Source organism: Pongo pygmaeus, chromosome 8, assembly GCF_028885625.2.
Source record: "Pongo pygmaeus isolate AG05252 chromosome 8, NHGRI_mPonPyg2-v2.0_pri, whole genome shotgun sequence".
Classification (NCBI taxonomy): domain Eukaryota; kingdom Metazoa; phylum Chordata; class Mammalia; order Primates; family Hominidae; genus Pongo; species Pongo pygmaeus.
The window spans coordinates 62,264,961-62,290,941 of NC_072381.2; the positions used below are offsets into that span (position 1 = coordinate 62,264,961).

The 25,981-nt window shown below is 41.3% G+C and overlaps 2 protein-coding genes across 19 annotated transcripts in view; one reads left to right on the top strand and one right to left on the bottom strand.

The window, feature by feature from the left end:
• DYDC2 (DPY30 domain containing 2) overlaps positions 1-12,865 on the bottom strand; it is a 39,185-nt gene extending 26,320 nt beyond the window's left edge. Inside the window, exon 1 of one of the 4 annotated variants that reach the window (XM_054503696.1) lies at positions 12,795-12,865. In XM_054503696.1, coding sequence (XP_054359671.1) covers positions 12,795-12,827 — 33 coding nt within the window. In that variant the 5' untranslated portion in view covers positions 12,828-12,865. Of the gene's footprint in view, positions 1-904; positions 977-12,794 lie in introns of those variants that run through there. The other 3 variants (XM_063669895.1, XM_063669894.1, XM_063669893.1) reach the window with 3 other exon arrangements.
• Positions 8-21,538, top strand: DYDC1 (DPY30 domain containing 1). 15 transcript variants are annotated; one of them, XM_054503710.1, is made up of 8 exons: positions 993-1,018; positions 4,494-4,704; positions 5,029-5,198; positions 5,651-5,752; positions 15,252-15,344; positions 18,491-18,547; positions 19,069-19,173; positions 21,459-21,535. In XM_054503710.1, the coding sequence occupies exons 3-8, from the start codon at positions 5,052-5,054 to the stop codon at positions 21,486-21,488; spliced, it is 534 nt and encodes a 177-aa protein (XP_054359685.1). In that variant the 5' UTR covers positions 993-1,018; positions 4,494-4,704; positions 5,029-5,051; the 3' UTR covers positions 21,489-21,535. The 15 variants fall into 15 exon arrangements, with proteins under 15 accessions (XP_054359686.1, XP_054359675.1, XP_054359681.1 ...); XM_054503707.1 differs by having other exon boundaries at positions 999-1,323; positions 4,620-4,704; XM_054503708.1 differs by having other exon boundaries at positions 1,003-1,507; positions 4,620-4,704.
• The last annotated feature ends 4,443 nt before the right edge of the window (positions 21,539-25,981 follow it).

Below are 25,981 nucleotides of genomic sequence, written 5' to 3' on the forward strand. Positions count from 1 at the left end.
GCACACGCACAGACGACTAGGCCAGGGAAGACTGCAAAGGCTTGGGCCTGGTGGAGACTGGACGGCTTCCTGGTGGTGGGGCACCTGAATTGGTTCTGAAAGGAACCAAGCAGAGGTCACCAGCAAAAGCTAAGGTGCAGAGTTGTGAAACTGCCAAGCTATTAGCAGCTTGCAGTGACGCTCTTCCAGGGACTCTGGAAGGTCTTCCGCCCTTTTCCGATTGGCTGCCCTTCCTGGTTCCTCCTCCAAGCCCGCCAACTCTTTGTCTCTCCCAGAGCATGCCCGCCTGCCAGTCAGGGTCCCTTGCTCGTTTGTGTGCCCCTACTCGTCCAGGTTTCTGTGTAACAAGTCTCCTCGGCTCACCCACCCCGCGCGCCTCCACATACGCCTTTCCTCGACCCCTCGGGCGCACACCCCCGTCCCGCGTGCCCGCCCTTCTCTGCCTGGCGCCCCGCTCCTACGCGCCCTCTCCTCCCTGGACCCCGCCCCCTGAAGCGCGCCCGCTTCTCTCTGCCGCGCTCCCCTTCTTCCATTCCCTCTCCTCTCTGCCCGTTGCCCCCTCGTGCGCACTCTCCCTCCTGCACACCGCCTCCTCTCTGCCGCACGCCCGCCTCCTGAACGCCCCCTCCTCTCTGGCCCCCTCCCCCTCGCGCGCCCCCTTCTGCACGACCCCTTCTCTCTGCTGGGCGCCCCGCTCCTGCACGCCCCCTCCTCTCTGCCGCCCCCCCTCTACTCTGCGGCGGGCTCCTACTCCTGCACGCCCCCTCTACTCTGCCGCGCCCCCTCTACTGTGCCGCCTGCTCCTACTCCTGCACGCCCCCTCCTCTCTGCAGCACGACCCCCACGCCCCCTCCTCTGTGCTGCGCGTTCCGCCTCCGCCGCCCACTGCGTGCCCTCTGCTCACCTATCCGCGCGCCCCTCTCGCTTTGCGGCGCCTACACGGGCTCCTGAGGCGCGGGCTCTCGTTGCCTGGCAACGGGACGCGGCTCCCGGGTGGCGAGCAGGCGCGTGTGTAGGGGTGAGCGCACCGGAAAGGCCCGAACTGTTTTTGAGATTTGTTCCCCTAGCTTCGCTGGGTCCGGCGGGCAGAGCCGTTTCTGACCGTTGGGCCTTGGGCGTCGAGCAGGACTCACCTGAGGCGGAGAGAGGCCGCTTCGCGCCTGGGGTTCCCGAAAGCGGCCGGCTGTCCTCCTCCTGCCCCCACTGAGCGGGGAGCGCTGCGTCTCCTGCGGGCTGCGGGAGACCCTTCCAGACTCCCGGGTGGGAAAACCACACTGAGCGCCCTGGGAGGTTGCCAGATACAATACTGTACTGCATGCTCAGGTAACTGAATTTCAGATAAACGAGTTACTTTTTGGTACAAGTATAGTATCATGCAAAGTTATTCGTTGTTTATCTGAAATTCAGAGTCACCTGGGCGAGCTGGGTTTTTAGTTGAGAAGTCTGGCACCCCTGCCCAGGTGCCCCCGCCCAGTCGGCTGGCTGGCTAGCTGTCTCCCAGGTGTGAGTAAGGAATCTCCTTCCATCTCTGTGGCACCTTCTTCAGGCTGGAGGCAGCTGTTTCTGTGGGAAAGGGCATTCTTATGTTGAGCCAAGATGCCTGCTGGTGTATGTGAAAAGTAACATTGCTTACCACAGGAGAGATGGGTATTATCCTCGTTTCACAGACAGGAACATGCTAAGGGAGTTGGCAGGCCTTGCCTGGGTCCCACTGATATGCCCAGAAATCCGAGACAGAGCCTCCCCTGACTTGGCCCCACTGGTAGGCCAGAAGTTTTCTCTTTAGGGGTAATGGTCCCCTTCCTACCTTCCCACATTTTATCTTTCTGGAGCAGCAACAGGAGTCTGTTCACTTTTTTTTTTTTTTTAACTTCACTTCAAATGACTTTGAGATGTCTGTGTAGCGTTTTGGTCTTTCAGGTATATCCTACTGAAGAAATACAGTGAAGATACTGTGTTCCAAAGTCAGTTGTAGTAATTCTTTTCTCTGTGTAGTTAAGACACCAACATCAACCTGATTTGGAATTAAGTTCATTTGTGCCAGTTTGTTTTCCGTTTTTAGAGTTTTTATGACTATGTTTATATATACACTCATACACATTCCTTTCCCCACTGCTGTTGCTAATACAAAAGATGACAGACCATATACAATTTCAGCACCTCGTTTTCTTTATTCTGTGTCTTAGAGATCACTCTCTCGTTTCCTCATTCTCTTGTACATCTGCATAATAATCCATTGTGTTGCTCTTATTAATCCCCAATTTGATGAACATTTAGATGGTGCTTCAGTGTGACTATTGTAAATAATGCTGGAAATAACTGTGTGCATATGCCATTTCATATTTTTGCAACTATGTCTTTGAGATAGGATCCAAGAAGCAAGATTGATGAGTCAAAGGGTGAATGCATATGTGATTTTCTAGATGTTGTCAAATTCTCCTCCATAGGAGTTATACCATTTTGCCCTCCCCCCACTGTCATATGGCATATGCACATGGTTATGGCATAAAATTTCAGAGACACTGACATCCTGGGTTTCATCCATAGAATAAAAATTGGGGGTTATGGACGGACCCCAGGATGTCACTGTCTCTGAAATTTTATGCAAAATGCTAGATGCATTTGTCCAGGGACAAGTTTAGACACAGTGGCATTCTATCCCCTGTAATTGCCATGCTCATTCCTATATCAGGGCCTTTCCTCATACCTAGAAGACTCTTCCTTCTCTTCTTTGTCATGTTAATTTTACTGTTTTTTTCAGTAAATGTAAGCTTAGCTCAAATGTCACCCCCAGAGAAGCTTTTTTTTTACTTTTCTGACTTGATCAGCTACTCCTCTTGTCTGGTCGCATAGTACTTATTTTAATTGCAATTTCATATGTATTGATTTAAATATTTATCTTCCCATCTCATCTATAAGCTCCATGAAGGCAGAGACTGTTTTTGTTTTAGTTTGGGCTGCTGTAGCAAATTACCAACACTGGGTGGCTTAAAAACAATACACATTTATTTCTCACCATTCTGGAGGCTGGAAAGTCCAAAATCAAGGCATTGGCATTTCTGGGGTCTGGTGAGGACCCTCTGCCTGGTGTGCAGGTGGCTGTCTTCTAGTTTTATTCTCAGATGGCAGAGAGTGAGAGCAAGCTCTCTCCTGTGTCTTTTTATAAGGGCATTAATCCCATGCATGAGGGCTCCACACTAATGATCTAATCACTTCCCAAAGGCTCCTAATACCATCACATTGGGAGTTAGGATTTCAACATACGGATTTTTTGGGGACACAGACATTCAATTCACAATAGTTTTGTATTCCCAGTACCTATCATGGTGCCTGACCTATAATAGGTATTCTTTTTTTTTTTTTTTTTTTTGAGACGAAGTTTCACTCTTGTTGCCCAGGCTGGAGTGCAATGGCACAATCTCAGCTCACTGCAACCTCTGCCTCCCGGGTTCAAGTGATTCTCCTGCCTCAGCCTTCCAAGTGGCTGGGATTACAGGTATGTGCTACCACGCCCGGCTAATTTTGTATTTTTAGTAGAGACAGCATTTCACCATTATGGCCAGGCTGGTCTCGAACTCCTGACCTCAGGTGATCCACCCACCTCAGCCTCCCAAAGTGCTAGGATTACAGGTGTGAGCCACCGTGCCTGGCAAATATTCATTATACATTTGTTTAACAATTGACTACATTTCATCAGATTCTCAGAAGAGTCTGGATTTCTTAAAAACAAACAAACAAAAATATATGTGTATATATATATATATATATATTTTTTTTTTTTTTTTGAGACGGAGTCTCACTCTGTCGCCCAGGCTGGAGTGCAGTGGCGCGATCTCGGCTCACTGCAAGCTCTGCCTCCCAGGTTCACGCCATTCTCCTGCCTCAGTCTCCCAAGTAGCTGGAACTACAGGCACCCGCCACCGCCCCCAGCTAATTTGTTTGTATTTTTAGTAGAGACGGGGTTTCACTGCGTTAGCCAGGATGGTCTCGATCTCCTGACCTTGTGATCCGCCCGCCTCGGCCTCCCAAAGTGCTGGTATTACAGGCGTGAGCCACTGTGCCCAGCCGATTTCTTAAAATATTAAGGGTAATCTGAGGGTGATCAATTTTTTCAAAGCACCTGAAAGAGATTGGGTGCTGCATTTTTCCTTTTCTGTTTTAAAAACAATCTGGTCGGCCAGGCGCGGTGGCTCACGCCTGTAATCCCAGCACTTTCGGAGGCCGAAGCGGACGGATCACGAGGTCAGGAGATCAAGACCATCCTGGCTAACACAGTGAAACCCTGTGTCTACTAAAAATACAAAAAAAATTAGCCAGGCGTGTCCATGGAGTTAGAGCCCAGGGTGTGCTGGGGCCAGGAGAGATGATGTCTGGAGGTGAACTTGAAAAGAAAGTTGGGGCCAGATTGTGAGGAGCTTCATATGTTATTATTTGGAGGCTGAGTTTTTATTCTTTGGCCTTGGAAATTTATGGATTTTCTTTTTTTTCAAAAGGTGGACTATTGTGATGCTTTGTAAAAACGGCTCTCATGGCTTAGGAGGAACATTTTAGTGTAGTCTTTAGGGTTAGGGTTTTGGAATCAAGAGGTGGGTACAAACCCTGTCTCCTTCATCTGCCAGCTGTGTAATCCTGAACTGTGCACTTACGCTCTCTGTGCCTGGGCTTGCTCCTCTTCCCACTGGGATGATGATACCCATTTTTCAGGTATGTTGTGAGGATTAAATGAGACCCACATTACTTGGCATCAAGTAAACTTGAAATCAATAATGATAATATCTCTTTTCTGACTCTTGGACTTGAGAGTCCTTCAGGATTTTGAAACCATGTTAGTTGTAGTGACTTCCGTGGAGCCCTTTTGGAAACTATTAGAAGTTTCCTGGGGCCAGCTTTCTTGTGACACCCCCAACGGGAGGTGTCCATGACTGAGGGCAGGGTGTATGTAAGGCTTTGTTCACCTCACTGGACTTTAGTTTTATAGTGACTTTATTGAAAATATCCTGCAGTAATGCAAAAACACTTACTTTTTAGGAGTTTTTATTTAGGAGTTAGAAATGGAGTCAATATATCTTCAAAAGCACCTTGGGGCATGTTTAACTCAAGGTCTTGCAGAAGTGGCAAGAGTTCGCCCAGTGGATCCAATAGAATATTTAGCATTGTGGATTTACAAGTACAAGGAAAATGTGACCATGGAACAACTGGTAAGTAGGAATCTGCTTCTAGGAAATTAGAAGAAAAAAAACTGGTCCAACTTGTCTGCTTTTAAAAAAGTTTAACATTATTATTTTTCTGTTATAAAAATAATGTTTATTATACAAAAACTTGAACAACATGAAAAGCAGGAAGGAGAAAACATTACCCAAAGAAGACTTCTATTTAGATTTTTAGGTAATTCCTTCCATGGGAAGTCTTTTTTCTATAGATTTATAGATTTATGTTTATGTACTTGTGATCATACACAATGTATAACTTTAATATTGTGCTCATTATTCAGATAAAATATCTTCCCAAATTATTATATCATTTCCAAAGGGTTGGGCTATAATTTGCTTAACACTTTCCCTAATTGTCCCTATTAAGTGCTTTCAAGATTGCTTTTACAAATTGCTTTCTCACTAAGAAGTCGTGTGCTGTTGTTTTTAAACAATGCTAGAGACAAAAGGAAATGGCCGAGCTAGAGAGTGAAAGAGAATTAGCTCTGATGGAGCAGGAAATGATGGAGAGGCTCAAAGCAGAGGAACTCTTACTTCAGCAGGTGAGGCAAGTAGGAGAGTTCAGAGGGGACTGGAATTAACGATGCCAACCTCAGCATGGCACAGCCTAAATGTTGATAAACTTCCCAGCTCCAGTTATTTAGATATGGCTTCCTAATATCTTCATCTTTATGGATGTGTGTGTGTCTTCTTTGCTGGAGAAGCAGCAGCCATGAGTTTTCCTGAGTGCATTCTTGTATACACACATACACATTCCTTTCCACACTGTTGTTGCTGATACAAAAGATGCCATACCTCCAGGTAAGAGGAAAATACAGAGTGTGCTGTCACAGAAGGCAAAGGGAAAGAGTGTTTTGGTGAGATCTGAGTGGTCAACCATATCTATTGCTGAATGGAAAAGTGTTCATCAGAGGCCACCGTGACAGTGTGGATGGAGTGGTGGGGGTGGGTGGACTTAGGCAGGGGAGATGGAAAATGTAGGCAATGCTTTCAAGGAGATTTTGAGAGCAAGGAGAGATGTTTTTGTGTTTGTTTTGATTTAAGAGCACAGTAGTGGAGGAGTGAGCAGGTGACATTAGGAAATAGAGTGGCTGATTCGTAGGGTCAGCTCACCATGGAGATGAGAGGAAATGGACCTGGATCATAGGTTAGGCAGGGAGAAGGCGCTTCTTTGATTATAATCAAGGGAAAGAGGAGAGAATGGTGTTGGTGGAAGCACCTTCTGTGTACAACTGTTTCTGTCTTCTTTATGAAGTAGGCACCATGTTCACCTGCTAAGAACAAGGTTGTAAGGTAGGAGGTGTCGGCAGAGTGGTGAAGTTAGAAATGGCAGCTTTGGAGAATGGAAGAGAGAGTTGAGGGATATAATTTAGCATTACCTGGTAGCAGTTGAAGATCAAGCACTGGTAATCGTGCCATTTGGTTTGGTTATGTGATGATGTGATTCTCTTCACTTGGGCCCAGATGTCTGAGTGAAGAAGTGGAGCAGGCAGACCTTTTAATTGAAGCAGGATTGGGGTAGCATGATTAGGGAGCTGAAGATATTGGTAAGGGAATTGTTGAAGGGATAGGTCATGGAGTACAAGCTGGAGAGAGGAAAGTTCCAGAGTGGCTTCTGGACTGATTTAATTTATAGAGAGCTTCTAAGCTAAATTTAAGCCACTTCTATAGTTCTACCAGATAATACTTAACCCCAGAGTCTTGACTCAAATTTACATATTTAAAAAGGGGAAAGAAGCCTATTATTTGAGTATGTGGATAGAAAGAAAAATATAGACCTGGCAAATAGCTTCTCTGACTAACCTCCTATCCCTGATATTGAGGTAGAAAACTGCAGGCCCCTTAGAAGGATAGGGCTGTTGAAAACTCTACTGCCTCTGAGTCTTCATTTTCAGTCATTGGCTTATTCTTGAGGGGAGGTTAAAAAGTGTTGAGTTGGGTGTCAACTGTCATCCAAACAGGCCAGGTGCCTCCTGCAGCAGCCACAACTGTGGATGAGGAGCCATCCTTCCTCTTACAGCTCCTATAGCTGGTATCTGTCCCTGTCTGTCAAAAGTAAGAGAATTCCCAGTGGTTCTCCTTCCCCTAGGCAATTACATCGTAAGTGGTAGATACATAACTCTCTTTGGCTCGCCTACTTTATCCTACTTATGCATAATTTGGCAATACTAGCAATAACAAGTTTCTCTAGCCATATTATGTTGACCAGTATGAACTAATCCACTGTGCATTGAATCCTAAGTATTGTATTAGGGTGGAAGAGAAAATAATATTATGCAGGAGATGTTATGGCCAGTTAACGGAGTAGATTGGTGTGCAGAAATAGATAGGAGAGACCAATCAACAGAGAAAGGCTTGAGAGAGTGTGGCTGAGATGAAGAAAAACAGAGAGGCCTCTGGGTGCCTTCTGAGTCATGTGAGCTGGAGGTTGGGAACTCTGGTTATTTCCTTGCTGGTTGCAAAAGCAGTTGTCCTCATAGTCAGTACCACTGACTTGAAATTCCTTGACATTTTAGGCACTCTCTGCAAGCCTAGTTTTTTGTGAACGGGGAAGTATTTTTATTGCCATTTTCTATGTAAGAGCTTAGTTTTGAAGTAAGAGCTTTTTTAAAATTTGTTTTGAATGGCTTTGAGTGGTTTTGCTCATGTGTGAAGAAAGGGATTAGGTTTTGGAAGTTTCTTGAAAATGTCAAGAAGCTGGTTGTTTTGATCAATCAGATTGTTATTTTACAAGTACACTTTGCATTATTATTGAGAGATTGGAGTTATTTAACTTCCTCTACCAATGTCTGAAAGTTGATTGAAACTGTTTCTGCATTTCAGCTACCTACCCCATCACTTTTATCTTAGTGGTGATAATAGGAATACCAATAAATTACCTTTAAAAGCCTTTTGCAAATAAAATATCAATCACTTTATTATATCTTTACTTGTAAAAATTTATTATTTTAGAATGCATTGTCAGATAGTAGACATTTTATGCTTTGCAGGCCAAGAGGCAAATTTGAGGATATTATGAAGGCATTATGGCATATTATGTAGGAATAACGAGAGAAAATGAATTTTTGCAAATGTTTTGTTGATGAAATTCAAATAATAATCATTGAATATAAATTTTTTGTTAGACAGGTTTACTATTGAGAATTTAAAAAAAAATTTAAAAGATAACATTTCACTTGGTTGAAGTTCAGCGTTAGTGTGGTCTATCATCAAAATCTATTTAAAAATGTTTATCTGCAGGCCGGGCGCGGTGGCTCACGCCTGTAATGCCAGCACTTTGGGAGGCCGAGGCAGGTGGATCACAGGGTCAGGAGATCGAGACCATCCTGGCTAACGCGGTGAAACCCCGTCTCTACTAAAAATACAAAAAATTAGCCGGGCGTGGTGGTGGGCGTCTGTAGTCCCAGCTACTCAGGAGACTGAGGCGGAAGAATGCCGCGAACCCAGGAGGAGGAGCTTGCAGTGAGCCGAGATCGCGCCACTGCACTCCAGCCTGGGCGACAGAGCGAGACTCCGCATCAAAAAAAAAAAAAAAAAAAAAAATGTTTATCTGCTAATGCTGATCTGTAATGAGGTTTTATGTATTTCATCCTTGAAAATGTCTTTTTACATAGTTACTGCCAAAAATTGTTATCAGTCTATGTGTGTATAATTTAAATTGAGCATATTCATTCCTTAGAAGGTATTTCTAGAATTCTGTTTTTCTCTTGCTGTTTGCCTTTTAGCATGCATTACTTTGTAGAATAGCCACTTCCAACTGAAGGTTGATGGAAGCTTCTTAATTGCATAGTTAAATGGATTTTGAAATATGGAAATTTCCTTTGCACTTACGTTGAGGCCTTACAAACACTCTGGAATTGTAGTTTGAGGTTGGAAAATACATCCACTGCCAATTTGTTTGGGAACGGAGATCTAATATCTTGTTCTAGTTTTGACAGCACTGGAAGTGTATAAAGCAGCTTTACGTTACTTGTGATTCAAACAACATGAGTTGTTGTTGAACTGAGTTTACTGCAGTGTAAGTTTTACATGAGTGATGTTTTGCTGTGTAATTTTAGAATGAATTAAGAAACATTATCAAGTCTGCAGCCGGAGCTAATTTCCAAAGCCATTTAATGTTTGATAACAGTGGTTGGGAGTATTTCTTCTCATTAAGAAAAATTTAAATCCTGTTTACCAATAACTTACTCGAAAAAGAAACCAAGAAAACAATCTTATTTATAATAGCTTCAGAAAGAATAATATACTTAGGAATAAATATAACCAAAGAGGTGAAACATCTATACCTTGAAAACTGTAAAACACTAATGCAAAAAATTGAGGAAGACACAAATAAACGGAAAGATATCTTGTGTTCATATATCATGAGTTAGTATTGTTAAAATGTCTATACTACCTAAAGTAATCTGCAGATTCATCTCAATCCCTGTCAAAATTCCAATGGCATTCTTCACAGAAACAGAAAAACCCAATTCTAAAATTTATATGGAAGTACAAAAGACCCTGAATAGCCAAAGCAATCCTAAGAAAGAAAAACGAAGTTGAAAGTATCAAATTACTTGATCCAGAATTATATTACAAAGCCATAGTAATTACAACAGTATGGTATTGGCATAAAAACAGATACATAGACCGGTGGAACAGAATAGAGAACCCAGGAATAAGCCCAAGTATATACGGTCAACTAATTTTTGACAAGCCCTGCAAGAAAACACAAACGGAAAAGGATAGTTTCTTCAATGAATGGTGTTGGGACAACCGGATATCCACATGCAAAAGAATGAAACTGGATCCTTGTCTTCCACCATACACAAAAATCAGTTCAAAATAGATTAAAGACCTAAATGGAAGACCTGAAACTGTAAAACTCCTGGAAGAAAACATAGTGTAGAAAAAGCTCCTTGACATTGGTCTTGGCAATGATTTTTTGGGTATGACACCAAAAGCACAGGCAATAAAAGCAAACCTAAACAAATGGAACTAGGTCAAACTAAAATGCTCTTGCACAGCAAACAATCAGCAAAACAAAAAGGCAGCCTATGGATTGGGAGAAGATATTTGTGAACCATATATCTGATAAGGTCTGATAAGGTGTTAATCTCCAAAATATATAAGGAATGCAAACTCAATAGCAAAAAAAAAAAAAAAAAAAAAAAGGAACCCAATTAAAAAATGGGCAAAGGACCTAAGTAGACATTTCTCTAAGGAAGATATAAAAGTGGCCAACAGGTATATTATCAAAAGTGACAAGTAATGTTCAACACCACTAGTCATCAGGGAAGTGCAAATCAAAACCACTATGAGATACCACTTCACCCCTATTAAGATGGCTGCTTTTTTTTTTTTTTTTTTTCAGACACAGAGTCTTGCTCTTTCACCCAGGCTGGAGTGAAGTGACATGATCTTAGCTCACTGCAACCTCTGCTTCCTGGGTTCAAGCGATTCTCCTGCCTCAGCCTCCTGAGTAGCTGGGATTACAGGCACCCGCCACCACGCCTGGCTATTTTTTTTTTGTATTTTTAGTAGAGACGGGGTTTCGCCGTGTTGGCCAGGCTGGTCTTGAACTCCTGACCTCAGGTGATCCACCCACCTCGGCCTCCCAAAGTGTTAGGATTACAGGCGTGAGCCACTGTGCCCGGCCTAGGATGGCTGTTATCAGAAAGGGAAGAGACATGGCCGGGCACAGTGGCTCATGCCTGTAATCCCAGCACTTTGGGAGGCTGAGGTGGGCGGATCACAAGGTCAGGAGGTTGAGACCATCCTAGCTAACATGGTGAAACCCCGTCTCTACTAAAAATACAAAAAATTAGCCGGGCGTGATGGCGGGCACCTGTAGTCCCAGCTACTCAGGAGGCTGAGACAGGGGAATGGTGTGAACCCGGGAGGTAGAGCTTGCAGTGAGCTGAGATTGCGCCACTGCACTCCAGCCTGGGTGACAGAGCAAGACTCCGTCTCAAAAAAAAAAAAGAAAGGGAAGAGACACATATTGGTGAGGGTGTGGAGAAAAGTGAACTGTTCTACACTGTTGATGGGAGTACAAATTGGTGCAGCCATTATGCAAAACGGTATGGGTGTATTTCAAAAAATTAAAAGCTACCATATGGCCCAGTAATTCCTCTTCTCAGTATGTATTCAAAGGAAATGAAACCAGCACCTCATAGAGATTACCTGCACTCCCATGTCCATTGCGGCATTATTTACAATAGCCAAGATTTGGAAACAACGTAAATGTCTGTCAGTGGATGACTGGATAAATAAATTGTAAGCTGATCACAGTGACTCACACCTGTAATCCCAGTACTTTGGGAGGCCAAGGCCTGAGGATCACTTGAGGTCCGGAGTTCAAGACCAGCCTGGGCAACATAGGGAGACCTCATCTCTAGAAAAAATGTATAAATTATCCAGGCATGATGATGATGGCATGCACCTGTGGTCCTACCTACTCAGGAAGCTGAGTTGGGAGGATTGCTGAGCCCCGGAGGTTGAGGCAGCACCACTGCACTCCCACCTCGGTGACAGAGCAAGACCCTGTCAAAAAAACGTAAGACGTATTTCTCATGTGTATCTTGTATATATATCTCACATATATGTATATATAAAGGAATATTATTCAGCTTTAAGAAAGAAGTAGATCCTGGCATTTGTGATGACATGGATGAAACTGAAGGACATGATGTTAAGTGAAATAAACCAGACATCAGAAGAAAAATACCACATGCTGTCTATGTGGAAATCTTAAAAAAAAAATGTTGAATACATAAAAAGAGAGAATAGAACAGTGGTTACCAAGAGGTGGAGTGGGAGTAGGCCTGGAAGAAGAATGAGGAGATGTAGGTCAAAATGTACAAAATTGCAATTGTGTAGTATGAATAAATATAGAGATCTAAAGTACAGCATGAGGATGATAGCCAATAAGATTGTATTGTGTACTGGAAATTTTTTAAGAGAGTAGATTTTAGGTGCTCTTACCATACAAAAGTAACTGTCTAAAATGATGGATATTGAAATTGCTTACCTGTGGTAAGCATTCACTGTGTATATCTATATCAAAACATTATGTGCACCTTCAATTTACACAATAAAAAGTTAAATCTTGGCCCTAAGCTCAAAAATTCATAATATAACTGTTAAGCCATGGAATTGCTGTGTGGTGGGACATCAGGATATATTCCGCTTCTGTTTCTGACAAAAATTCGCAGAATTGATGGTCCAGTTTACAAGAGTGAATGAAGGTCACTGTTGACACTGCTGGATCAATGACACATCATAGATTCAAATACTTTCACAGAGTAGCTGCTGTTGAATAATATGATGAACACTTACTGGCTTTAAACACCCTATTTTCTCATGACTTTGTAAATTTGTTCAGATCAGCTTTTTTCTATTCCACACGTATTTTTATCACTGTCAGCTATGACACATCTTAGCAGATTTCACTGCAGGTTGTATTGATCAGTGTTTCTACACAACTTTGAAAATATTCTTGCCTGTAATTGTTCCATGAAGACTGTATTAGTCCATTTTCAAGCAGTTGACAAAGACATACCCAACACTGGGAAGAAAAAGAGGTTTAATTGGACTTACAGTTCCATGTTGCTGAGGAGATCTCAGAATCATGGTGGGAGGCGAAAGGCACTTCTTACATGGTGGCAGCAAGAGAAAATGAGGAAGAAGCAAAAGTGGAAAACCCTGATAAACCCATGAGATCTCGTGACACTTACTCACTATCGCAAGAATAGCACAGGGAAGACCAGCTCCCATGATTCAGTTACCTCCTTCTGGGTCCCTCCCACAACACTTGGGAATTCTGGGAGATACAATTCAAGTTGAGATTTGAATGGGGACACAGCCAAACCATATCAAAGGCTATTCATAGAGGTTTGGTTTTTCAGTCACTTCAAACTCAGCGTTGACCCTTTCCATAAACAGCAACTGAGCAGTGTCGGGAACATCTGTCTGCTTATCAGGAGCCAAGGAAAGCCACCAGAATCATGTGCCTTGTTATTAGTTGACTATGGATGTTGCTCCCAGTGTCAACTCTGAGCAGCTGTTCTCACCAAAAGGCTAAAATCTTAGACAAGTTTGTTTTTTCCTGGACACATTTTTTTGGCCACTGAAATAAAACATGTTTTAATTCACTCACCATTGGTAAATATCTTTCCTTGCTTTCATAACAAATGAGCCTCTTGGAACCCTACTTTTGTTGCAGACTTATTTTCATTTTTAATTTTTGTAAATAAATTCTGCTGTGATAATTCTGTTTTTGTTATTTTTATTTTTTTAAGACAGAGTCTCGCTCTGTCACCCAGGCTGGAGTGCAGTGGCGCGATCTCAGCTCACTGCAACCTCTACCTCCCCGATTCAAGCAATTCTCTTGCCTCAGCCTCCCAAGTGGCTGAGACTACAGGCACCTGCTACCATGCCTGACTAATTTTTTTTGGTATTTTTAGTAGAGACAGGGTTTCACCATGTTGGCCAGGCTGGTCTTGAACTCCTGACCTCAGGCCTTCCAAGTGCTGGGATTACAGGTGTGAGCCACCATGCCCAGCCAATTCTGTTTTAAATTTTCTAATTTTTTTTGACCTTTGTGCTCTGTGAACTGGGACTATTGTGATGAGTGCTTAGTCTGGTAATGTTGATATTTATTATATTCTTTTAGTACAGTGGCACTGTATAGCAGGAAACATATTTTGCCATTTAATTTGATAACAGAATAATACACACTCTAGTGTGCCTTAAAAATGCGACATTCAAAATTCACTATTTTTCTTTTTTTTTCTCAAAATTTTGTTTAGAGATGGGGGTCTTGCTATGCTGCCCAGGCTGGTCTTGAACTCCTGGCTTCAAGTAATCCTCCTACCTCACTCCTGAGTAGCTGGGATTACAGGAATAACCCACCCATCCCTGGCTTTCTTGTTTTGACATAATGGATATAATTTTTTAAAATGTCACAATATAGTGATACCATGGCACTCCAAACACTGCTGTTACAATCATGTTACTGCGGTTTGTAGTGTGCTGGGCAGCCAGGCAAAGTGGTGAGTGCACCACATGTGGTCTCTGTTACAACTACTACACTCTGCTATGGCAGCACAAAAGCGCTCATAGACAATATGTAAACAAATTAGCATGGCTGTGTTTCAATAAAGCTTTAAGGATGCTGAAATTTACATTTCATACCATTTTCTTATGTCGTGAAATATTATTTCTTTTAAATTTTTTCTATTTAAAAATGTAAAAGCCATTCTTTCTTTGTAAGCTATAAAAAACAGGAGGTGGGTTGGCTTTGGCCCACAGGCTTTATTGCTGAACCCTATTCTAGTGTGACAGATATGCTGAGTTGGGAGCAAATATATTGTTGGTTAGTCATGATTTCAGATGATATTCTTTTTTCTTCTTTTCTTTTTTTTTTTTTTTTTTTGAGAGGGAGTCTTACTCTGTTGCCTAGGCTGGAATGCAATGGCACAATCTCGGCTCACTGCAACCTCCACCTCCCAGGTTCAAGCGATTCTCCTGCCTCAGCCTCCCGAGTAGCTGAGATTACAGGCGTGTGCCACCCTGCCCAGCTAATTTTTGTATTTTTAGTAGACACAGGGTTTCACCATGTTGGCCAGGCTGGTCTCAAACTCCTGACCTCAGATGATCTGCCTACCTTGGCTTCCCAAAGTGCTGGGATTACAGGCATGAGCCGTCAGATGATATTCTGAAGAGTTTCTCACCCACTCTTCCACAACCAATGTCTGGCTATTTGAAGACCCATCTATGCTTAAAGAAATTTATCTGGAAAATTATTGCAATCTCATTTGTTACTTTAAGAAGAAAAGAGAAAATAAATTTTGTACAAATTGTGCTTTCTATAATTTGCAATTAAGGAAGATTAAAATCTTTTTAAAAAATGTTATGCTTCAGGAAACATTTGTAGAAACTAAAGTATTAGTTGGATGTGACCATTTATTGTAAGTTTCTGAAATGAAGGTGGGTATAAACTTAATTATCTTGCAATTAATCTAACTGTAATATGACATATTTCTGAATATTCAGCAACAGCTGGCATTGCAGCTGGAGTTGGAAATGCAAGAAAAGGAGAGGCAGAGAATACAAGAACTACAGAGAGCTCAAGAACAATTAGACAAGGTAACTTGAAGTTTTATAAATGTCAATTTTATTTAAAACTCTCTAGAATCTTCAAACTGTTTATTTCAGCTGTTAGCAGAAGGACCATGGGATTTGTAGTCTGAAGATATGCCACATATTAGCTGTGTTAGCTAAACAAGTCTCATAACCTTTTTCAGTCTCAGTTTACCTGTTTCAAAACTAGAGCTAGCAGTATAATACTATTAGCAATGTCTCACTGGTTCCTTTTTTTTTTTTTTTTTTTTTTTTTGCGACGGAGTCTCACTCTTGTTGCTCAGGCTGAAGTGCAATGGCGCAATCTTGGCTCATTGCAACCTCGGCCTCCCAGGTTCAAGTGATTCTCCTGCCTCAGCCTCCCGAGTAGCTGGGATTACAGGCATGCACCACCATGCCCAGCTAATTTTGTATTTTTAGTAGAGACAGGGTTTCTCCATGTTGGTCGGGTTGGTCTCGAACTCCTGACCTCAGGTGATCCGCCCTCCTCGGCCTCCCAAAGTGCTGGGATTACAGGCATGAGCCACCGCGCCCGGCCGTCTCACTGGATTCTTATACAATCAAATACAATCGTGTTTGTGAAACTTCTCTGTGAGCCCTCTAATAGTGATACCCTCAACATTTTAGTCAAGAGTTAGCTGTTCCTAGTTATAGTAGCTGATGTTGAATATTGAGGGTATTCCAATCTCGGAGGCAGTAGTATATGTCTTTATGTTAATGTAGTAACAATAAGAATTTACATTTTAAAATATGTTCATCCATGAACTTTCATGCCTTTCATTAAAATAAACTATGCAGTAACTTTTTTCTTTCTTTCTTTTTTTTTTTTTTGAGACAGAGTCTCGCTCTGTCACCCAGGCTGGAGTGCAGTGGCGTGATCTTGGCTCACTGCAACCTCCACCTCCCGGGTTCAAGCAATTCTCGTGCCTCAGCCTCCCGAGTAGCTGGGATTACAGGCACGCACAACCATGCTTGGCTAATTTTTTGTATTTTTAGTAGAGATGAGATTTCGCCATGTTGTCCAAGCTGACATGATACAATCATGTCAGGTCTCTAGTTTGACCCATATTTCCTGCATCCAAAAGCTGTGAGTCATATAGACCAATATTCTAGATGACTGAGTTTATAGCTGCTATCTCTTAATCAAATGTTGTTCCCCCTTTTTATTCCATAATTAAAGCTGAAAAAAGAAGCAGGTTTTATAGACAATGTTCATTATGTTTATTGATGCTTAGATGAGAGAATCATTTATTAAAGCAATATTTAAAAAGTATGAATGGTGAATTAAATCAAAAAGTGAGATTTTTTTTAAAAGTATAAAAGCCCTATACATAGTTTTAAAAAATACAGATGCTGATGCGGTCTTAGTCTGAGTGTAGTGCGAGCACAGGGATATGCCTATATGCACACATACACAAGCTTCCCCTTTCTCTTTAAGATTCACAAAGAAATAATGTTGAAGGTGATGAATCTCTCAAATATCCTGATTTGATCATTACATATTGTATGCTTGTATCAAAATATCACATGTACGTCGTAAATATGTACATGTACAGCTATTGTACATGTATTGTACAACTAATGTACAGCTATTATATATCAGTAAAAATTAAAAATTAAAGAAATTTTGAAAAAGATTCACAGATCTAAACTGAAAGAGAAAATACAGGAACATATCAAGAAGGCAGTGATCAAAATAAAGGAATTTAAAGTATTTTTTAATCAAAGTGACCTGATAGCTACATTAAAGTGCTTCAAAGTCCATAGGAAGGATTGGTCTCTATTTTGTGGCTCCAGAGAGCCACACTCATGTTATTTTACTATCTCCAGGCATCATCAACTTGTGTGACCACTGCCAGAATAACTTTAGTAATTCCTATTTCTATAGGCTTATCATCCCTCACCATAGCATAGGTAGTCCCCTGCAAAGTTCCACTACCTTGCCCATTGCTCAGAGATGAGTCCACTCAAGTGCTTTTCCCTGGCCTTCTTATGGCTGCAGACTCGCAATGTAAACTACGTGCAAAGGGAAGTTTGCTGGAAGGGTTCTGGGTTGAAGGAAGGGTTTAACACATAAACTGTGAAGGACTCTGGTATCACTGGGCCTTTCAGACTTTGGGAGCAAGAGAATCAGATGCTACCAGGGCTCTCCCCTCTGCTGCTCCCTGGTTGTTAGTTTCACTCTTTCACTATGGGCTGCTTTGCTGCACATGGGTAGGGAACATGGGCCTTAACGGCTTCTGAGGCTTAGAATGTTGTGGCTTCTGCTATCTAAGAGGAATGGATGCCTTGTTTTAGTTTCAGTTAAGAAAAGAATCTTGGAGAAGGATTCTGACTGGCTTAGTTTGTGTCAAATATCCATCTCTGTGGCAGGGGAGCATAGTCCTATAAGAATATGGATGTTCCCCATATAGCCTTGTGGATGCTGGGTAAGAAGTTACCAGGAAAATGGAGTGGTCTTGGGAAAACAGTGCTGTTTATGTCGCTATCATTAGGGTAACCATATGTATGATCAAGAAATCACTGGTCTTCTAGCAGCCAAAATGAATCAGCTCAGGGTCAGTTAGGCCACCCTGCTGCTTTACAATGAAAAGGTAGATGGCATAGCAAGGTTTGGCTGACTAGAAGAATGTTTCACATTCAGAAAGAAGCCTCCCTTATTGGGCAGTATATTCCTACTGCAGTGCTCAGAGTATTAAAGAGGGCATTGCTCAGGTCCTGTGGGAGGACTTGTGCATTGGGCCAGATTAGTTCCTGTAGAAGTGTTTACTTCTTTCTCGGTATGTGCAAAACTCTACTTAAGTGTAGTTTCTCCTTAAAATCTCTTGTTCTAAGGTTCTATTAGAATTTTTATTTTGTCACTTTTTATATTGGCAGATAATTTGGCTTCAGTTTGAATGTTTCAGTCCATTTCATTTTTTAAAAAGTTTTATTTAGTTATATATAAAACATGGTTGCCTTCTATTAGTATAGAGTATTAAGACTGTGATCTGCAGTTTTGTAATGTGTAATCAGATCATTCTCTTTCAGAGTGACAGCATTTTTGCTTTAAATTGATCATAGCATTGTGTAAAAGTAAAAATGCCAAAAATTAAACATGAAATCAAAATGAAGTATATTCAAAGTATTTTCTTAATTTTTATATATTATAGGAGATGAGAATGAATATGGAAAACCTAGTTAGGAATGAAGATACTCTACATTCAGAGGTGAGAAGAAAAAGTCATTCTATGTTATGTGAAATGAATTGAGTATCCTAGAATGTAAAGCTTAATTTTGATGCATAAGTAGCTATATTTTTAGCAAGTATATTATCAAAACTGATAGTCCATATATATTTTCCGGTAATAACAAGTCACAAATAATGTGCTTTGAAGCAAAATCTCACAATAGGTAAAAATTGGACATTCAGTTTGTGTTTGGATTTTAAAAAACTAGGCTCTCTTGAGATATTGAAGCTATTTACCACATAATTACTTACAATTATTTTAAATTTCTGCAGGTATTTTTTTAAAAAGTTTTAGTATTTATTACCAGAATTCTAGCTTTACATTCTAGGATACTCAATTCATTACCAGAATTCTCTTGTCATTAACAGAAATTGGTTAATTCCACTAATAATGTTGAATTTTGATGTTATAAATCAGAAAATTTTTAATCAAAATTGAAAGAAAAGTAATGTATTAATTTTGAAATCATTTAAAAGTAAAAATCAATTTTTTGATTGTAGGAGGCAACACTAGACTCAGGCAAAACACTAGCTGAAATCAGCGATCGTTATGGAGCACCTAACTTGAGCAGAGTGGAAGAACTTGATGAACCAATGTTTTCTGATGTCAGTATCAGCGTGTTTTGTAAAAAAACTCTTTTTTGTTTTTGGTTTTGATTTTTTTTTACTTAGGTAAAGCCTAGGGAAAAATGAGGCTAGGCCAGGATTGGTTGGCAAATGAGCCTTTTGCTTCAGAGAAAGAAAATCAGTTCCCTGGTTGCGGATTATATTCCTAATTGGCGTTCTGCCCTTTTGTGAAGTGTGTCACTGGCTTATCTATATCTCTGTATCTGTGACCTCAAAACCTCTTCAAAATATGTTTTAAAATCATTTTGTGAAATATATAATCTTTAAATTTGGTGTGGGGGGCACGATTTTTGTTCTCAGTAGCAAATCCTGGAACCAGATGAATGCCTTAATGAGAGTGCATGCTTCTCCAGTATGTAAGTACATTTGTTTATTTAACAAACATACCACATCTTCCACATGCCAGGCACTGTGCCCGATGCTGTGATGAATAAGGCAGATGGCTTTGACCTTATGGAGTTTATTGTCAGGGGAGAAACAGACAATTAGATGAGCATTTAATAGTCATGGTTAGCGGGACCACGTAATTTATTGTCCAAACCAGTATGCTTTTGAGAATGAGAGCCGGATCAGCAGATGTAAGCCAGGACTGTCCTGGAAGAAGGGTACATTTTGGTCACTTTAATTGGTGTACACTGACAAGGGGGGACAGCTAGCACAGTTGAGGAACCTCAGTCAGGGAAGGAAGCTAATGATTTGCTACTCACTGGTGGCATGGGAGGCTGAGGATAGTGCTCCAGGCGGAGAGCACGGAAGGTGTGAAGACCCAGATAGGAGAGCGTGTAGAGGGAGTGAGGCGGGGAGGGGTGAGAGCTGAGGCCAGGGAGAAAGCAGGGGCCAGACCATGAAAGCACTTGTCATTTCTGTTCAGAGGCTTAGATTTTATCCTGAAGGCAGTGGGGACTCATATGACGAGAACTACATTTTGCAAAGACCATCTGGTAACAGTGTGGGGAAGAAAATGGAGAAGTAGGTGTCAGGAGACAGCTTAGGAGGTAGTAATCTAGTGGACAAGATGTCGATGGCCTGAAGTAAATGTTATTTTCAAGAGCTGTTCGGAAAGTGGAGCTTCACAGACTCAGTGCTAATTGTTTAAAGTTTTATTAAATGTCAGCTATGATTTGGCACTATGCAGGGAGCTAGAAAATGCCAATGAACAAAATGGATTGGGCTTCTGTCCCTGGGGGCCGTGGGCCAATGGGGAAGGTTCTTTGAGGGACAGAGTAGGGAGAGAGACCTGACCTGGGCTGGACAAGTCTTCCTCAGGAGGTGAAGTTCAAGGAATTAGCCTGAGATGAGCCCAGAGGATAGAGACAGCAAAATGCTTTCAAGGGACTGAAGTCGTCCAGTATTAATGGCTAGGGTCCGTGGAGCTAGGAAAATGGTGTGATTTTAAGCTGGAGAGGTGGATAAAGGCAGAGCACACTGGGTCTTGTATGTTGCCTTGGGGATTTTGGACTTAAGTGCAGTAGGAGTTATTGAAAGGACTTAAAGATTCAATCTGTGTTTTTATAAGGTGGAGAGAGGATTGGTGTGGAGCAGGAGTGGAAAAAGGGAGACCACTTAGGAAGTTATTGCACTGATCCAGATGTAAGATGACTATGGTTAGACAGCAGAGACGGAGGGAACTGAGTGGATTTAAGATTGGCTCACAGGATCAGTGCGGGGCAGGGTCAGGATGAAGCCTAAATGTCTTCCTTGGGCTACTGAGTTAAGAGTGTTAACATTTGATGAGTTGATGAACATAAGAGGAAGCAGGTTTTTAAAAAATGATGGCTTCAGTTGCAGAGATGTTGACTCTCAGGTGGCTCTGAGATATGCAGGTGAAAACAGCCAAGAACAGTTGATGTTAGGAAGGGGCCCAGGCCGGAGATATAAGTTCAGCAGTCATGGGCATATGTGCTGAATGAAGCAAGGGGAGTGAGTAAAGTACCTAGGAGAGTGTGCAGTGTGTGAAGGCCTGGGGGCTCAGGGAGGAACCATTAGCAATTCCAACACTGAAGGGATGGCCACAGGAAGAGGAGCCTACAAGAAGGATGAGAATGCATAGTAAGAGAAGTAGAAGAAAGGATGGAACAATAACTACTTTGAGAACATAATTTATGGTTATATTCAATTTGAGTATCATTTGAAATCATCTGAAACTCCCAGAAAGTTTCATTCATGTAGTCACGTAGAAGTTACCTAACCTTTATTTCTTTGGCTTGTGCCTTTTCACAGTTCTAATTGTATTAAGGCATATTTACTTTTTGTTTTCCTTTTAGGTTGCATTAAACATTGATCAAGATTTGTAGGACCAACCAATCTAAGAGCAATAAATGTTTTTGTTTCAAATTTCAAACCATGAGGTTCCCAATTTGTATTTTTTTCCTTCAAACTTGAACTCTACTTTTTTTTTTTATCATCTAAGAACTGCTTATGAATGGGCTTCAAGAGTAGCCGCAAAGTATTATTTTGGATCCTTCAGTTCAACTGGTTATTTATACATTTCCATTGGGAAAATAGGAGAGTTTGCTGAAGCAACCAAAATAGGCAAACGGGAGGTGAGCTGAACTAATATGTGCGTCCACGCAAGAGCAAGACTGCCTGAGAGGAAAGTTGCTGGCCGGGCGCAGTGGCTCACACCTGTAATCCCTGCCAGCACTTTGGGAGGCCGAGGCAGGTGGATCACTTGAGGTCAGGAGTGTGAGACCAGTGTGGCCAACATGGTGAAACCCCATCTCTACTAAAAATACAAAAGAAAATTAGCCGGGCATGGTGGTGGGCATCTGTAATCCCAGCTACTTAGGAGGCTGAGGCAGGAGAATCACTGGAACCCAGGAGGCAGAGGTTGCAGTGAGCTGAGATCATACCACTGCACTGCAGCCTGGGTGACAGAGTGAGACTCTGTTTCAAAAAAAAAAAAAAAAAAAAAGAAGAAAAGAAAAGAAAGTTGCTGATCTGTGAGAAGTGAGTGAGGTGGCCATTGTGCAAGGCTCAGGAGGGTGTGCAACATGCTCTAGATGTGGTGTCTCTTCCTGGGTGTGAACTGCAGAGCTCTCCCCAGTTTGCTGGGAGCTGATGCTTCATAGAACCACTTAAGCCACACTTATATGATGGTGTTGGGAAGGGGGAAGGAGTGTTTCATCACTGTCCTGGTGGGGGAGTTTCCTCCAGCTTAGCTTGTTCCTCCACAGCCAGGAACAGATATGAGGACTTTCCCTTCCTCACCTTTCTGCCCAGCTGGGTGTCCAGATTCCTTTTTGGGGTTTATAAAGTCTAGGGATATTGCAGGATGTGTTCACATAGAGTGAATTGAATGGGATGAAACAAAGTTCTGGGGTGCAAAGAAGTATCATGTCTTCTGGCTCAATCAGTAGGCTCAAATATTGGGGCAACTGTTGGTGAGAAGATCTGACTGAATACAGGCCACACACTCCTGGCCCCTTTGAAGTTTCAGGTCTATCCTTACACTCTGCGAAGAACCTTACTTCCTTTACAAAATTCTTCCAAATCTATGATGTGAGTCCTTTCTATTCTTAAGGACATAGGTGCGAAAACACAAATACCAAGAGAGGCTCCTTTAAAAAAAAATTCTATTTTGGCTTATAATGTACTTTTCCTGAGGCAATGAGTACAGAATGGTCCGTTTGCCTAAATGGTGCTATGGTTTGAATGTGTCCCCTTCCCTTCCCAAATACAACTGTGTTGAGAGGTAAGACCTTTAAGAGGTGATTAGGTCGTGAGGGCTCTGCCCTCATACATGGATGAATGCCATTGTCACAGAAGTGGGTTAGTTATGGTAAGAGTGGGCTTGTTATAAAAGTGAGTTCGGCCCCCTCTTGCTCTCTTGCACTTTCTTGTCCTTCCACCTTCAGCCATGGGATGACACAGCAAGAAGGCCCTCACCAGCTGCAGGCCCCTTGACCTGGACTTCCCAACCTCCAAAACTGTAAGAAATAAATGTATTTTCTTTATTACCATTCTGTAATATTCTGTTATAGAAATACAAAATGGACTAAGACAAATAGGAAGAGATAAAAAGATAAATTATAGTTTCATTAAAAATGTTTAATTAAGAATGTTATCGTGTCATTCCAGTTCTGTACATTTTTGAGGAAAAAACTTCCAAGTACCCTGGAGCGATATATGATTTCTGTGTGAATTCAATTTCCAGGCACTGTGCCCCCAGCATGGATGACCTGCATTCACATCTACCTAGGCAAGAGTGTCTAAGGGAGACAAGGAGCAGAGTGTCCTTCCAGACCCTGACTCAGCCCAAAGGGCACCATCATAGAGGCCTGTGGGTAAAAGACAGGCTCAGAGAACTTTGGGCTCAGCACAGCCTGTGACAGTTTCCAGAGGGTGTGGCTTGGAGGCAGATTTGGCAGCAAAAGTCTCTCTGTGTCGGCTAGTCACAGCATGAAACACTGTGGTTCTGGAAGGGTACAGTCTTATTAAGCACCCTTAGCCAGAGCTAGGCACAAGAGAGAGGAGGAAGTAAGAGAGGCTCCTGTCCTTGCAGGGAGATGACTCTCAAATAAAGCTGCTACCCTGAGCTGTATCTCAGAGTCTTAGAGGGTCTTGCTGATAGCAGCAGTACTCGTTTTAGACGCACCCAGTGGTAGGGATGGAAATGGTTCCTATTTTGACAAGCTTTCTGTTGCTGGATGACATCCTAGGCTCAATTGACATATTCTAGATTTTACTGATGAACTGTTCTTGAGGAAGGCAAAGATTCCAGAAGAAGGAATGGATAAAAGCATGGGAGATATCAAGCTTGTCAACATAGGTAATTAAGTTTTCTCCTCGTGAAAAATGAGACCACTTAAATACATGTGCACCAAACACACATTTTCCTTGAATATTTTTTAAAATTTTTAATTTTTTTGGGTACAAAGTAGGTGTATGTATTTGTGGGTTACATGAGATGTTTTGATACAGGTATGCAATGCATAATAATCACATCAAGGTAAATGGGATATTCATCACCTCAAGCATTTGTCCTTTGTGTTACAAACAATCCAGTTATACTCTTTTAGTTCTTTTAAAATGTATAATTAAATTATTTTTTACTCTACTCACCCTATTGTGCTATCAAATACTAGGTCTTATTCATTCTTTCTATTTTTTTGTACCCATTAACCATCCCTAGTTTCCCACCCCCCACTATCCCTCCCAGCCTCCAGTAACCATCCATCCTCCTACTCTGTAGTTCCATACTTTTGTTTTCATTTTTAATTCCCACAAATAAGTAAGAACATGTGAAGTTTTGTCTTTCTGTGTCTGGCTTTAACATATTGACCTCCAATTCCATCCATGTTGTTGTAAATGACAGAATCTTATTCTTTTTATGGCTGAATAGTACTCCATTGTGTATATGTACCACATTTTCTTCATCCATTCATCTGTTGACGGACATTTAGGTTGCTTCCAAATCTTGGCTATTGTGAATAGTGCTCCAATAAATATGGGAGTGCAGATATCTCTTCAACATACTGATTTCTTTCGTTTTAGGTATATACATAAGGAGTGGGATTGCTGGATTGTATGGTAGCTCTCTTCTTAGTTTTTTTACGAACATCCAAACTGTTCTCCATAATGGTTGTACTAATTTACATTCCCACCAAAGGGAATGTAATATGGGGGGTTCCCTTTTCTCCACATTCTTGGTAGCATTTGTTATTGCCTGTCTTTTGGACAAAAGCCATTTTAACTAGGGTGAGATATCTCATTATAGTTTTGATTTGCATTTCTCTGATGATCAATAATGTTGAATACCTTTTTATATACTTGTTTGCTGTTTGTATATCTTCTCTTGAGAAATGACTATTCAGATCTTTGTCCATTTTTTAATTGAATAATTAGTTCTCCTGTAAAGTTGTTTGGGGTCTTTATATATTGTGCTTATTAATCCTTTGTCAAATGGGCAGTTTGAAATATTTTCTCCTATTCTGTGTGTTGTCTCTTCACCTTGTTAATTGTTTCCTTTGCTGTGCAGAAGCTTTTTAACTTGATTTGATCCCATTTGTCCATTTTTGTTTTGGTGCCTGTGCTTGTGGGGTATTACTCAAGAAATCTTTGCCCACTCCAATGTCCTAGAGAGTTTCCCCAATGTTTTCTTTTAGTTGTTTTGTAGTTTGAGGTTTTAGATTTAAGCCTTTAATCCATTTTGATTTGGTTTTTGTATATGGCAAGAAATAGGGGTCTAGTTTCATTCTTCTGCATATGGATATCCAGTTTCTCCAGCACCATTTATTGAAGAGAATGTATGTATGATCTTGGCACCTTTGTCAAAAGTGAATTCACTGTAGATATATGGATTTATTTATGGGTTCTCTATTTTGTTTCACTGGTCTATGTGTCTGCTTTTATGCCAGTACCATGCCATTTTGGTTACTATAGCTCTGTAGTATAATTTGAAACCAGGTAATGTAATTCCTCCACATTTTATTTTTGCTGGGTCTTTTGTGATTCCATATAAATTTTAAGATTGTTTTTCTATTTCTGTGAAGAATGTCCTTGGTATTTTGATAGGTGTTGCATTGAATCTATAGATTGCTTTGGGTGGTATGGAGATTTTAACAATATTGATTTTTTTCAATCCATGAAATTGGAATAGTTTTCCATTTTTTCATGTCCTCTTCAATTTCTTGCATCAATGTTTTACAGTTTTCATTGTAGAGATCTTCTACTTCTTTGGTTAATTCCAGGTATTATATTTGTAGCTATTGTAAATGACATTACTTTCTTGATTACTTTTTCAGTTTGTTCACTGTTGGCATATAGAGATGCTACTGATTTTTGT